The 16,098-nt window shown below is 40.8% G+C and overlaps 1 protein-coding gene and 1 long non-coding RNA gene across 2 annotated transcripts in view; one reads left to right on the top strand and one right to left on the bottom strand.

The window, feature by feature from the left end:
• Window positions 1-9,573, bottom strand: part of mak (male germ cell-associated kinase) — a 22,513-nt gene extending 12,940 nt beyond the window's left edge. The window contains exons 1-9 of the mRNA XM_038997647.1: window positions 9,299-9,573; window positions 7,116-7,432; window positions 4,917-4,971; window positions 4,530-4,651; window positions 4,190-4,269; window positions 2,971-3,103; window positions 2,699-2,870; window positions 2,186-2,353; window positions 1,480-1,755 (exon numbers count right to left, since the gene is read on the bottom strand). Coding sequence (XP_038853575.1) covers window positions 1,480-1,755; window positions 2,186-2,353; window positions 2,699-2,870; window positions 2,971-3,103; window positions 4,190-4,269; window positions 4,530-4,651; window positions 4,917-4,971; window positions 7,116-7,216 — 1,107 coding nt within the window. The 5' untranslated portion in view covers window positions 7,217-7,432; window positions 9,299-9,573. The remainder of the gene's footprint in view (window positions 1-1,479; window positions 1,756-2,185; window positions 2,354-2,698; window positions 2,871-2,970; window positions 3,104-4,189; window positions 4,270-4,529; window positions 4,652-4,916; window positions 4,972-7,115; window positions 7,433-9,298) is intronic.
• LOC120051040 lies at window positions 9,515-16,098 on the top strand. Its single transcript, XR_005477220.1, has 3 exons — window positions 9,515-9,757; window positions 13,324-13,386; window positions 15,908-16,098. It is a non-coding gene; the product is annotated as an uncharacterized LOC120051040 (long non-coding RNA).

Here is a 16,098-nt window from a genome sequence, read left to right as displayed (position 1 = left end):
TTTGGGCCATTCCTCCTGACAGAGCTGGTGTAACTGAGTCAGGTTTCTAGGCCTCCTTGCTCGCACCTGCTTTTTCAGTTCTGCCCACGGATTTTCTATGGGATTGAGGTCAGGGCTTTGTGATAGCCACTCCAATACCTTGACTTTGTTGTCCTTAAGCCATTTTGCCACAACTTTGGAAGTATGCTTGGGGTCATTGTCCATTTGGAAGACTCATTTGCGACCAAGCTTTAACTTCCTGACTGATGTCTTGAGATGTTGCTTCAATATATCCACATAATTTTCCTACCTCATGATGCCATCTATTTTGTGAAGTGCACCAGTCCCTCCTGCAGCAAAGCACCCCCACAACACGATGCTGCCATCCCTGTCCTTCACGGTTGGGATGGTGTTCTTCAGCTTGCAAGTCTCCCCCTTTTTCCTCCAAACATAACGATGGTCATTATGGCCAAACAGTTCTATTTTTGTTTCATCAGACCAGAGGACATTTCTCCAAAAAGTACAATCTTTGTCCCCATGTGCAGTTGCAAACCGTAGTCTGGCTTTTTTATGGCGGTTTTGGAACAGCGGCTTCTTGCTTGCTGAACGGCCTTTCAGGTTATGTCGATATAGTACTCGTTTTAATGTGGATATAGATACTTTTGTACCTGTTTCCTCCAACATCTTCACAAGGTCCTTTGCTGTTGTTCTGGGATTGATTTGCACTTTTCGCACCAAAGTACGTTCATCTCTAGGAGACAGAACGCGTCTCCTTCCTGAGCGGTATGACGGCTGCATGGTCCCATGGTGTTTATACTTACATACTATTGTTTGTACAGATGAACGTGGTACCTTCAGGCATTTGGAAATTGCTTCCAAGGATGAATCAAACTTGTGGTGGAGGTCTACAATTTATCTTCTGAGGTCTTGGCTGATTTCTTTGGATTTTCCCATGATGTCAAGCAAAGAGTTTCTGAGTTTGAAGGTAGGCCTTGAAATACATCCACAGGTACACCTCCAATTGACTCAAATTATGTCAATTAGCCTATCAGAAGCTTCTAAAGCCATTTCGGGACTTTTCCAAGCTGTTTAAAGGCACAGTCAACTTAGTGTATGTAAACTCTGACCCACTGGAATTGTGATACAGTGAATTATAAGTGAAATAATCTGTCTGTAAACAATTGTTGGCAAAATGACTTGTGTCATGCACAAAGTAGATGTCCTAACCGACTTGCCAAAACTATAGTTTGTTAACAATACATTTGTGGAGTGGTTGAAAAACGAGTTTTAATGACTCCAACCTAAGTGTATGTAAACTTCCGACTTCAACTGTATATGTCCAAGTCCAAGTAGATACACAGACGTCTCAGAGTTTGATTTCAAGGGGGGACTGTGTAATAATGTTACAAATGTTATATAACTTCTACTGTTTTTAACATGTTTAGCAGCTATTCCATGTTTCCTCAGATCTCTTTGTATGGACACAGTTCTGCCACTCACCGTGTTGGAGTTAGTGACTTGGCCATGTGGAGATGTCTGGTCAATCTGATGGTCTGTCTGCTGGAGGGGCTGTTGGGGGGCCTGGTGGTGTCTGCTGGAAGCTTTGGGGTGGTTGCCCTGAGACGTCCGGGCAGAAGAGTCTCCTGAAGAGGACTGCAGCTCACCTTTGGGCTCTGATGAGCCTCGGGATTGAGTCCTCACCGTGGCCTTGCGTATCTCACTCCCGGGCCGAGGCCCCAACACCTGACCCACCTGGAAGTAAGGGTACCGCAGAGCCTAGAACACAGAATGGGGATATGAATAGGATGAATTACTTATCATTAATGACTCCGGAACATAATATGTTGACCAGCCATAAACAGGTATTGGGTAAGCAGCACACAGAAGAGCCCCATGAGGCTCTTGGGGTAATCATTCTTTGTAGGGCATGACTCACAGCACACCTAGCCAACGACTATGTAACAGGCATTACGGTGCTGCTTAACCGTACCTCTTCCTTCCTCACCAGCTAACACAGACACTGGAACTCAGAACCTCCGTCTTTTGACAACATCTTAGCCAGCTATGCCACCAAAAAGCTAGAAATCCGGTGGCGTGGATAGAGACATTTCAAGCTGAGGAATGAGTTTTTATCATGCCCCATCAGTTACATATAGGAGTTGAAACAGATCTGGGACCAGGCTACAGCACTGTGATGACTGAATACCTGCACGGCCGTGGGTCTCTTCTTAGGGTCCCACATGAGCAGGTCCTTCATCAGGGCGATGGCCTCTGTGCTGGCGTTGGGGATGAGGGTCTTCAGGTGGGTGGGCACACACTGAGGGAAGCGGAAGTTCATGGCCGAGGCCAGCTGGTATCCCTCCGGCCAGTCAGACTGGTAGAACAGGAGAGGAAAGTTAATTTAGAGAAATAATACTGTATGACGTTTCATGAACTCTCTCAATGCTTCACAATATCTGTGTATATTGGAAGCAATACAGTATGTCAACTATTCATACCCATTAGAGCTAATTCTAATAGATTTTGATTAGAAACACATTCCATTACACAAATGTTAATAGAAAACGGTATTATTCTAATCAGTTTAAATGAGCATGAATAGCTGGTTTACTGGATTACTTCCAACACACACATTTTCACCAGGCCATCATTTAAACTATAACACACTAGTACTATATCTCTCTGTAGACAGAGGATTGGTTGCTCTTCCCTCTCTTACCTTCTTGACTGTCCCCAGAACCTGGCAGATCTTGAAGATCTCGTCCACCTCGCTGTTCCCGGGGAACAGAGGCCTAAGTGTGTAGAGCTCAGCCATGATGCAGCCCACTGCCCACATGTCTATGGGAGAGCTGTAGATGGACGACCTGAGCAGCACCTCTGGGGCGCGATACCTGGACACGACGACAGCGCAGCGTTCTTTCAACTTCGTTATGCATTGTTTAAAATAAGAGGGGACCAAATGTTCCCACTAGACTATGGAGGGTACCTCACCATCTTGTGGACACGTAGTCCGTGTATGGGGGGCGGGAGCGGATCTCTCTGGCCAATCCAAAGTCGGCTATCTTGACTAGCTCTGGGCCCATGCAGAGCAGGTTTTCAGGTTTCATATCCCGGTGGAAGAATCCTACGCAAGGGGTCATGGCGAACACTCAGCTCAACCTCTTCACAAGTCATCCAGAAGGACGTTTTAAATATTTATATTGATCATGGAGTGTTTAGGTGAAGACCACATTTCATACTTGATTACTGTTATGGATTTTAGTTTTACATGAATCATTCAGTAAAAATAGATTCAAATGGCTTTAAATTGATAGTTCAGTACATTTATTTGGGATTGAGATCTATAGATTGATTCTAATATACTGGGATCTACACACAACAAGCATACAATAAGGATTTTGCTTGACTTAAGACCACTTTTGAGGAAAATATCAGACTAACTTTGAACCAACCATCCCTTTAATCCCAAGACAATGGAGTGAACCATCTCTTTAATATTCATCATATGGGGTTTTGCGACATGGAGTAGTATGCTAATTTACAAAAAGCAATGTCACGCAAACAATAGACAAAAGAGCAGCAGGAGGACAAAGCATCTTACCATGCTTGTGCACAAACGCCATACCAGACAGCACTTGGAACATGATGTTCCTAATTTCATTCTCAGTGAACACCTTATTTTCCCTGGCAGCGCAAAGGAAAGGCACACAAGAGGAAAAAAGAAAGGAGGGAGGAGAAGAGACAAAATAAGAAGAGAGAGAGAGAGAGGAGATAAGGAGACAGCCCCCAGGATGCATGCAGCCCATAGGACTAGTGGAAACCGTGGCCGTGTTGGACAAGCACAGACTGAGTTAGCGTGGTGTGAGAAAATAACAACTCTTGCCAAGTCACTCACGCTCTAACAGGCCAGATGGACTAGAAACCTGTTTACCTCAGAGTTTAAAGTGCTTTTCAACGCTGGGTTGCACAAGTGAGGTATCCACATGTCCGTTCACCGAAACAGCAAGACAACAGAGGTCTAACCAAGGGTGACAGCCAGCCAGGTGCTAGCTAGCTAGCGTGTGAAAAGCTAAATATTTGTCAGTGTTTACAGACAATAGCCAACTCTATGAATGATGGGAGTGCCCGTGACAGCAGAGACCTCTGTAGCCCCAGTTGTCCTTGGTGTGTCAGAGGACAGAGTCAAGTGGTTCTTATGCGGGAGACCTACCATGTTTATGGATAAATGATAGGCCTTGTAATATCTGAAAGCTTATGTTTCTGATCGCTGATTCAGGGAACAATTTATTTCTGCAAATGAAGAATTGATAGAATTGTCAACTGATAAGACTCTATATGAAACTTCAAATAAATGTTGGGTTGTATTCATAAGGGCACGGAACGAAAAACATTTTAAAACGTTTTGTAACGGAAAACGAAAATACGGCCTTTTCCATTTTCTTCAGTTTGGTGCCTAATGAACACAATCCTGTTGTTTCCCACTCTTAAATAAATTACTTGCCCAACAAGCATTATCTATTAAACCATTTTCAGGGTTTCGTCGCCCTTACCTGTCCTTCATGAGCTGATAGAGATTTTCTTTCATGTATTCAAAGACAAAGTACAGGTGGTCGTTTTCTCTGATGACTTCCTTTAACTTCACCACGTTGGCATGATTCAGCTTCTTCAGGGACTGTGGAAATACATCATGGGATGGACCGAGATGATGAAATATGATCATGTCTTTAAATTAAATATAGTGACAAACATTCTCTAGAATATAATCATCATAAAATATAAACTGAAATTGAATCATTGAATTCCATAAGCAAGACACGGATGGCATTGTTGTTAGTGATAATTGTAAGCACTTCCAGTTGGTGCTGATACCATCCCGTACGAAACATGAAATGTACCTAAAACATTCTGTTAATCATGTGTTGTGTACCAATCTTTACCTTTACTTCTCTCAGATTCATGCACTCTTCCCACGAATAAAACTTCCTCTTCATTCTGTAAACGAGACAAACGACATGGTGTTTACAGTTTCAATACCATTTTTTCACACAAGAACATACTATCCTATATTTATTATTCACTCTGCAGCCCACTATTTACATAGAAATCCCACACTAATATATAACATAAGAATATCCTAATCGTTACATTTCAGTTTCTTTGTAATCTATACAAGCACCACTACTAAATTTGTAATCCTAAGATATTATTATTAGGCCTAATTCTAAGTAAAAGTGCCAAAAATGTATCTATCTATATAGTGACCACATCTTTTCAATAAATGCTAGGTAAACACTAACTGAAACAGGACTGTAAAACAAGGCGTTAATGCATCGTCGAGGCGTCATTTACAGATGTACTGTACATGAAATGAAACCTTATTCCCAATTAACATTGGAGGTGTCCATTACGTGTCAGCTAATACATGTTGCTATGCTTGGTAGATAGTAGGTCCACCACCTGGTATAACTGACACTCTAGTACAACCTAATCCGTCGAGGACCTTTATTCTGACACTCCCATCTGATATTATGTAACTGGACACTGGGACCTGCAGATATCACACTCCTCCTCCTCCTCCCGTGCATCGCCAATGCCTCTCTCGGCGGCAACACAACACTGCAGACTACTTTCACTCCTTTCACCGTCACCATGGCTATCACTTTGCATGGTAACGAAGTGTTCACCCCCCTCCCCGTATCCATTATTCAACCTACCCTCCATGATGAAAGGCAGAGTTGTAAGCTGGTTTGCCTTAGACATGGGGAAACCTAAATTGAGACTTCAGCCGGATTTGTTTGTAGTTAGGCATTATACAGCCAGAGAATTGTGCATGGTTCCGGAGTGTGGTTACCTTAAACCTAACCTTAAGCCTAACATTAATCCTGAACTTAACCAATATTGATCCCTATGCTTAACCCTTCCCTTTCTGTTGGCTGAATATACACTTCCTTGTTACTACGTTGTGCCAGGCATGAAGGTGTTTCAGTCATCATGAAGGTGTATTTTAGGATGGTAGTGCACTTATGTGCTTCAAAATGGCTGCTTGTGAGAACACTTAAGGCGTCTGCATGCTTCCCTGCCGAAACAGTACGGAAGAGTTTGTGCATATATTATGATGACGTTTTTGTTAGTTTTAGACTTCGGTAAGGGTTTTTTCAGCTGTTCGGGCACACAACATTTTTTCTCGAGGCAGGCTGTAGTTGGTAGCCGAAGTCGACACCCCTTCGTCAGTGATAGGTCAACAGTAAGGATTCTTCAATAAATTCTTTCAACAAGAGACGACTCGTTTTCATGCACATTTTTTAATTGAGAAATACTGCACCAAACATCTTAATGTAAAATTATGCGACTAAGATCTCCTCTGCAAAAACGTCAAAATTAATGACAGATTTCTTGAGTTATATTAGATTAATTCTGACTATTTTGAGGAAGTGTATATAGGCTATGGAGTCTCAAAATTGACAAACAGTACTATTGCTGCATTTTTCTTGTTTTTCAAGCGAAAGTCTTTTAAGGGAGTATGTGAGCACACTCGTTCGGTTTCGCCTAGCCGAAGCCAAACTGAAGCATACTGACACCTTTAGCCTCTCAGAACAAAGCCATGTGAGTAAACAAACCACCCAGACTAGTTTATTAGTACTATACGCACGTACTTGTTGATGGCCACCAGTGTAGGACTATACGTACCTGTTGATGGTCACCAGTGTAGGACTATAAGTACCTGTTGAAGGCCACCAGTGTAGGACTATACGTACCTGTTGATGGCCACCAGTGTAGGACTATGGACTATACGTACCTGTTGATGGCCACCAGTGTAGGACTATACGTACCTGTTGATGGCCACCAGTGTAGGACTATACGTGCCTGTTGATGGCCACCAGTGTAGGACTATACGTACCTGTTGATGGCCACCAGTGTAGGACTATATGTACCTGTTGATGGCCACCAGTGTAGGACTATACGTACCTCTTGATGGCCACCAGTGTAGGACTATACGTACCTCTTGATGGCCACCAGTGTAGGACTATACGTACCTGTTGATGGCCACCAGTGTAGGACTATACGTACCTCTTGATGGCCACCAGTGTAGGACTATACGTGCCTGTTGATGGCCACCAGTGTAGGACTATACGTACCTCTTGATGGCCACCAGTTCTCCCGACTCGTTGCTTTTCCCCATCAGCACGCTGCCATAGGTGCCATCTCCCAACTGCTTCAGCTGCGTGTAGCGATTCATTGTCTCAGAATCATCAGCTTGGGGGAGTTGCAGGGTGCTTCTCTCTCCTAAATGATAGTTCTACCAGTCCTCTCTTTCTCGCTCACTATGTCAATATGTGACGTTCTTCATGGGTGGGATTCACAATAGGTCACACAGGAACAGTGCCATTGCTCTCTCCTGATCGCCACACTGGAGGTCAGCCAAATGTTACACTCCTTCCTGATGCTGGCATATCTTCAACAACACAGGAAAAAATACAATACTGTCAACTTTAAGGTAACCAGTCGCCTACAGGAAATCATAAAACAACAACAAAACAGGACTTCAGTAGTGGAAGCTCCCAAAGTATAGTCCTAAATATCTCAATGAAAGGGCTGTTAAATGAAAGTAAAGAAGTAGAGAACGTCCTCTCTTCCTCCTCATTGAGAAAGAGGTGAGGAGGTGGATTAAGTGTGTGACAGCAGGGCTTGAGCCTGAGCTGACGCCGTCGTCACACTACCCAGGGACATGACACATCCGTGGCCAGGCGTGGCCTGCCGGTGATTAGGTCCACTGGGATATAAATAGGGCATTACATCACCACCATGCTCACTTACCAGCACTCACTCTATCCCAAGCTCCCAACTCCCAACCCTGCATGACTGGCAATTGGATTTCAAGGGGCACAGCAACAGTAATCAGAGTGTTGGCTGCTATAGTACAGAGGTTCGTTTGAGGTAAACATGTCATGTCATGCTTACGACAGGGACACAGCATTGCCCATGTAGGCTATGACCCCAGTTGCTTTGTGTTATATTCTGAGGGGCCGATACAATATAGTCTAAATATAGCAAACCATTATCAAAAGACTAAAATGACAGAGAGGCTATACTATAAGTCTACCTCAAACTAGAGTTTGTTCAATAAAGGAGACTAAAACGGACATCTCAAAGCAGATTTCTTATCTGGATTAGACAATGCAGACTTGACGAAGCCATTTGGTCTCTTTGGCTAATTCTGATTTCAAATGCAGTTTTAGGTGATCATTGTTGAGTGGAAATTTGAATACTCATATCGCCAACAGCTTTCTAAACAGCCATATTTGCACAATAAAATGGGCACATCTAGGGTAAATAATAATACCACTATATGTGTATACTGTCTGTATTTAGGCTAGTCGATTCAAGGCCACGGAATTAGATTATTCTCTAGGATTAAATAAGACTGGTCCACTCAATTGAATTTCAAGACAGGAAAGAGACTGCTCTCCATCAAATATGAAAATAATATTTTGAAAATACTTTGCACTCTTCTTGTAGTAGACAAATGTCTGCCATAAATCACTTTATAAAAGAACTGAAAACAGAGAAAACTGAATAAAAGTATTATGTTCTATCTTCTCTATAATTGAATAACTTGCTCCAGTCTATAACAAAACTCCCTTTCTTAAGACCATATGCCTCAGTCTAAAGTAGGCAGGGAATGGTGAGCAAGGAAGGGCCTCTGTAACAGATTGCTGGAGTCCACTAAGCTTTCACAGTATTGTAATCTGTTAGAGAGGGGGTTAGGAGGAATTACAAAAATGTATTAAGGCCACATGACATTAAGAAGCTCCTGAAGGTCGATGATGAAGCTGAAATACGCACACGTTTTATGATACCAAAAGTGCTAGGATAACCTAACAACCACAGGGGAATTAGAGTTTTGAATTGGGAGACAGTCTTTTCTGGGTAAAAAACGACATGATAAAATTGGACACCGGCCCAATATGTCAGGATGCCTTACATTTCAAATTAATAAAACTCAAATTATATTAGAACCTAACCTTAAATTGAAGCTATGCTGATATCAAGTGTTTCACATTTCTATGATTAAAGAATATTTAGGCCTTGAATAATATTAGATTTGACAAACTTCTGTCTCTTAATTATTATAGCCTATTATACAGGTCTATTTTTGGCTTAGAATTAACCTACACAACAGTAACGTTACATGTTCTGTCATGTGTGGACATGTGTTGACATATGCCCATAATAACAGTCCTCTCAACTGTCCCTCTTTCTTGGGCAAAACGTTTCTTCTTGCCTGTCGTTCTTTTTTAAATATTTTCTCGGAACTCACCATTTTAGGGTGTTGTTCCTCCCACTGTTTTCTGAGCTTGTAGATAGCACTGAAGTTTCTTGAGATAAAATGCAAGTTGCGTCATTAGTGTTCCGATAAGGTGTGTGGCGCTTCTCCTTGGCAACGTACACAGACCAACGATGTCAGGTGGAAACGCAATGGTTTGTGGGACTTATTGTCGCGTGCCTGAGTGTGTCTTCAGAGTCGAGGCCTACCACCAAGGCTAACAAGGGACGGACAAAACCATAGGCTTCTATATTTGCGTTAGCTTTTAGTTTCCTATTTTTGTCAACCATGGCACACAGTACACAAGTAGTCAACCAAATACCAGTAAAATAGTCCTCACCATAGCCTCGCTGCCACCAGATGGCGCTATTATTCTTTACATATTTTGTCACCAGCAGAGCAGGATACGTAGGCAACCTTGCAGGCTTATCTCTGCGCATTCAGTTCCCTCGGGTAAGTATTGCCAGCCATTGCGCACAAAAGTGTAGTTCGTTCCCGACGTTTGAATTATTTTTAATAATGCCAATATTCAGAAAGAATATAGAAGGCCGTATTATTTTCTGTAGGCTTCATCATGCACGGTGTTTTACAATTAGACGCATAGATGCTGTTTAATTTATATTGGCGTATTCAAGACAACTTGGAACTCTGCAGAAAAAACGAGGTAAAATCATGACGTCATTGATCTTCAGGCCAGACCTCTAGAAAGATGCCCGAATTTCCGAATTGGAATTCCGAGTTGGATGACCGCTCAAAACTATTTTTCCCAGTCGGAGCTCGTTTTCTTCCGAGTTCCCAGTGTGTCAATTGGTGCTTTCAAGACAACTGGGAAGTCGAAAAAAACGAGGTCAAATCATGACGTCAGTGATCTTTTGAGCTTTAGAAAGATGCTACTGCATTATTGTAGGCTAACTTCTTTAGCACCTATTGATGAAATTATCTCCTGACCTGGGGAGTTTTGTTAAAATTTTCTGTACGTTTTTGGAAACATAAGGAACGTATATTTCAGATCAGCAATAAATATATATTTTTCAACAAAAGGTTAAACTACTACACACCTTTATAGGGTTAGTCTTCCCACAGGGTCATATCTCCATGTTACATGGCTTGTTTACTGAATACAGATGGAAGACAGAGTGCGGTTTCATGCACACAATAATGTGATAATTGTGTATTGTCAGATTATATAATAGTTCCATTTAAAACGTTTACATGCTTTGCAAGAATAACAATTTCCCAATAATCCTGTTTACATGGACACCTCTGAAATCAGGCAACCTGATAAATGCAGAAAATCACCAATCAAAATAAACATTCTACCACAGCGAAAATGTTATTTTTCTGAAGTATATTTGATTCGGAGTTCGGACATATAAAGTTTGCGTGTGAAAATTATTTTTAAAACGCAGCTAAAGAGGGAGGCTAGCTCGGCTGGTGCTAGCACATGCGCAGATCAAATACACTGCTGGAACACCGATTAAGGTGTTTACTGTCTTAATAATTCTAAAGATTGCTCAGAAAGAGAAAGGCATTTACATGACTATTGCATAATCTGCCTACTACCAAAGTCAGTTCGATATCTAATTATTAGTGGGCATGTAGACCTACTCAGTGGCGGCCACCTGTGCTAATTAGCGATCTAACATTCTCCGAACAACTGTGTGTAAGTGTAACTGGGGAGGAAGTGTAGTGCATCAACTGAAGGCATGCAGCTTGTGGATCTGTGCAAAACTGCCACAGTACGTGTGTATTTTTTATTTTAAAGATTATTTCTCTGATATGCACGTTATTTTTCATATGTTTTTCGAACGCCGTTTTGAAAGCAATGATGATTAACTTTTCTAAACTTTAAAACACAGCTTCCTAATTGTAGTAAACGCTGAAAACGATTTTTCCCAGTTGGTGCTTTCTCCGAGTTCCATGTGTCTTGAACACACTGAAGTCGGAAGTCAGAGATTTCCGAGTTCCCAGTTGTTTTCAACGCGGCAATGCACCAACAACTAAAGAACGTTGACGCACAAGGCTAAACTTATCAGCTGTTTTGGTGCTGTACATACCACGCCCTACAGCGTGAAGCAAATCCATGTACCTGCGCAGATACTGTGTGAAAGCGAAGTACTGCACCTCGCTCATCGCAATATCGGAGTCCTTAAATCCTTAGTTGCTACATCATTTTTTGGACTTCTAAATTTATGATAGGTAGGCCTACCCATTGATTCTTGAAGAATATAACTTAGAAATGCCTCATGTGCTTAGTTCAACTGTCGTACCTCATCAAAACCCAACCTAAGCTTGTTTTTAAACAATGCAAATGTAAACAAACACTTTATAGCCTAATGGTTAAAACTATAATTTTGATATCATAGATTGTCTATGAATTTGAAAGTGGTTACATTTCTCCAGGCCCATTCCTCAGCTTTTACCTGAAACGAAGGTGGGGTGACGACTGTTATTGTTTCAATTAAGGGCTCTAGCTTTAAACAACTATTTTGTAAAAATCACATCATTAGTCATTGTGCTTGGACCCAAATAATTATACAGTCGTTGGCATGGAGTGGAACTGTACTGAAATAATGTATACCGGTTGTTTGTTTCTCAATCCACAAGGGTTTGTGATACACAAATTGAAATTCACAGTAACATTTTCCAATACAAGGAATACAGGAGCCAGTTTCCTGACCCAATATAAATAATTTAAAATGTCTAATCTAACAAAGAAAATATTGACCCTCCTATAATACTTTTCAAAACGAACCTCTAGAAAAGCATTCATTTTCAGTCACATTATATTTATCAATTTGTCCACTATTCCATTGTTTCTTTCACCTATCATAGCAAAACAGAGTAACACGGCTCTGACAGTGGCAGCAAGGGACCCAATTGTCTCAGGCTGAGGCACTTAGTGTCCAAAGTAACACTTCAGACAGACCAGTCAAAAAGGACAAGGAGGAAAGGCACAGGGAAATTGATTTTTTAACATCCCCATCCTCTAAGTGATTCTAGCATGGACTGAGCTCTCTGAGTAAGAAGCACCAGCTGACTACCAGCAGCACTCTACTGATTGAAGTTTCATCCTTTATTTGACTAGTGGTTGGAGATGGAGTGTCTGCCTTTTTATTATAAGACTCAGGTGCAGTGGACATACACTGAGTGAACAACACATTAGGAACACCTGCTCTTTCCATGCCATAGACTGACCAGGTGAATCCAGGTGAAAGCTATGATCCCTTATTGAAGTCACTTCGATCAGTGTACTGTAGATGAATGGGAGGAGACAGGTTAAAGAGGGATTTTTAAGCCTTGGCACAATTTAGACATGGATTGTGTATGTGTGCCATTCAGTGTGTGAATGGACAAGATAAAATATTTAAGTGCCTTTGAACGGGGTATGGTAGAAGGTGCCAGGTGCACCGGTTTGAGTGTGTCAAGAACTACAACGCTGCTGGATTTTTCATTCACAACAGTTTCTCGTGTGTATCAAGAAGGGTCCACCACCCAAAGGACATCCAGCCAACTTGACACAACTGTAGGAAGCATTGGAGGTAACATGGGCCAGCATCCCTGTGAAATTCTTTTGACAACTTGTAGTCCATGCACCGATGAAATTAGGCTATTCTGAGGGCTGAAGAGGCTGCAACTCAATATGAGGAAGGTGTTCCTAATGTTTTGTACACTCAGTGTATAGTCCCCCTCTATACTGGTTCTCCGGTCAAGGCGACATTGGGAGAATTGTTGTAACTCCGCAACACTTCAGTATCTCTGTGTTTGTAATAAGTGTCACATACTGACACTAATTGATGAATGCTGTTCAAACTGTTGATTTAATGAGGTTGTTGTAATAACACTTCTTGGGAGAGATGGTCATGGGTCATCCTCACCTAAAAATATTTTTGCCTACTGTTGATAATCTATTCCTTTTGGCACAATATACCTGTGCAGAGCTATTATTGAGTATTATGATACCTTTCGTAACATTTATTAGCAGTGTATAACTCCCCTGATATTCTTTTTTCCCCTAGGAGAAATCTTCCCTCACTCCCCATCCACCCCCATGAAACAACACCTCTGATAAGGGTGTCTATGTAAGCATGTGTTGTTAGTTTTTCTATTCACTTGTATATTATTTCCATCTTATATGCTTGAAACAAAGTGAAAAATGTAATCGAATTTAAACATCTATAATAACAAGATATATCCTGGATTTCAAGAAAAGTTTAAATACTTATTTGGGTTGTTCCATTTGATTTCAATCACTTTTTGACCGCACCCCGTTCGATGTGGACAAAACATTCCATACATATTTGCCCATGGTAGAAGTGGTCAGAAAGTTACTTTTTGGACCTGAATGCAAAAACATTTACGTGATAGAGGTACTCAAAGTTGACCCATTTTGCATACCCCACCCTACCATCAGATATCAATGTCTTCATCACTTTTATATGATTTAAAAGCTTACAAACAGGGTTGTCTTAACCTTAAACGTCAATTATATAAAAAAGCATAAACTCCGATTTTTTGGGGGTTAACATGTGTCACGTGAAAAAACTCATTCCATAGAGGGCCGAGTGTCTGCGGGTTTTCGCTCCTCCCTTGTACTTGATTGATGAAATAAGGTCACTAATTAGCAAGGAACTCCCCTCACCTGCTGTTCTTCATTGAAAGGAAAAAACAAAAACCAGCAGACACTAGGCCCTCTATGGAATGAGTTTGACACCCCTGGTATATGTTGTAGTTTAGACAATATTTTACATAATCTGAGGTGTTTGTGTTGTGCCCTCCATCAGCTGAGACACAGCATACTCTTGAATAAAGGGTGGGTGTCATTTCAATCAAATAAATAGAAATGGACATATCCCTTCAGACCACTACAATTTAGCTGGGACATTATTCAAATTGAATAAAAATCGATGATCTATATTTCTATCATTCCTATGGAAGATTGACAGTAAAAATGTAAAACGACTCCTATATTCCCATTCATGTCAACATTCTCTGATGTGTGGGTCTTCAACCCTCATTGTGCTACCATTTGAACGTTGAAATTGAAATTGTATCCCCATTTTAGTACATTTATCAGCCAAAACATGACACCCACCCTATATTGAAGAGTATGCTGTGTCTCAACTGATGGCGGGCACAACACAAACACCTCAGATTATATTAAATAGGGTCTAAACTACGACATAAGATACAACATATGCGTGTTTTAGTTGACATGTTTTTAGATAATTTACATTTGAGGTAAAAAATGTTAATTTTGATTTTAAAATATTTTTTTCATGGAATTATAAAATTGTTTGACAACCTTGTTTGTAAGCTTTTAAATGAAATAAAACTCAACAGTTCATCTTTTCAAGTGATGAAGACATGGATGTCTCATGGTATGGTGGGGTATGTAAAATGGGTCACCATTGAGCACCTTTATCTATTATGTTTGGGCATTCAGGTCCAAAAAGTAACTTTCTGACCACTTCTACCATGGGCAAATATGTATAGAAAGTTTTGTTCAAATTTAAAGGGGTGCAGTCAAAAACTATTCTCTCTCAAAGATATTATTACCATGGTTTTTAAATTACAACTTGGCAAGCATACACCTGTGAATTCTACTTAGTGCTACAGCTGTAGGATCTTAATTTGATCACCCTGTTGCAGCATAACTTTACTGCAATGCAGGAAATTGAAAACATGTAGTGTATTTGAGGTTTAAAAAGGCTTCAGTTTGTAATTTACACTTTGACATTTCACACTTGATTTTCCCTTATTAAGAAAAATGTAGCAACCCCTACAAAAATGTCCATTATTTATAATCCACGTAATAATTCACATTTCCTGTTGCTTCAGGATTATTTTCCTTCTGTAACAAACTGGCTCAAATTAAGATCCTACATATGTACTAACTAATAACATATATTAGATTACTTAAACAGTTGATTAATCTGTCTTCTGATAAGCCTGGTGCCTCCATAACACTCTATTAACCAGCATGCAATTTGGCAAACACCGGAGCTGCATGGGGTGAATAAAAGGATGAGCACGTTTTCATCTGCTTTTTCTCTATGCAGGAGTAATCCATCAATCGGGGAAATGTTCAACATGATTTGGTTTTGCATTGGTATTCATTAACCATTACAGTCAAGGGGGGGATATCCTGCAGATGTGAGGATTGGGTTTCATAGGGGCATACTTTTCCTGGGCACCTCCATGAGACACTGGGGTTTTAAGGGCCACACACACAACGTAACCTTAGCATGACTTACATGGAACCTACAGTTCCCTTTTTTGTTTCCATGCTCAAAGGATCAGATGAACTCACATGTAAATTCACTGTAGCTTATACAAATCTGGATTGGATGACAAATAGGGAAAGGGACAGTCTGTGAAAATAGTTTTTAGTAGTGTTTGTATTACTAATTTGATTAAAGTCTTCTAATGGTGAATAACACTTACTTACACTAAATTATTTTGGATTTATTTAATTGGTTAACTCTTGTGTTTCTTATTTAAAAAAAAGGCATCACACATGACCATAAATAATTAGACTAGTGGAAATCTGGTGGGGTATTTATTTACTGTCACAGTAAAAGTAATGATGTGTTGCCGTAGGTGATTTTTGCACTTGCATAGGAGAGGAGACGGAGTGATTCCAACGGCACTTGACACCCAGCGGGGCAAGGTGGTCACTGACCTGGATGACTTTCAAGCAACAGGTACAGCACCTTAAGCAAAGCAAACAGTGTTTGGTGTTTGGTTCATAATAAGTCAACATCTCCAAGCATGAAATGGACCACGTTTGT

The sequence above is a fragment of the Salvelinus namaycush genome, chromosome 7, assembly GCF_016432855.1.
Source record: "Salvelinus namaycush isolate Seneca chromosome 7, SaNama_1.0, whole genome shotgun sequence".
NCBI lineage: Eukaryota > Metazoa > Chordata > Actinopteri > Salmoniformes > Salmonidae > Salvelinus > Salvelinus namaycush.
This window is presented reverse-complemented; position numbering and strand designations above follow the sequence as displayed.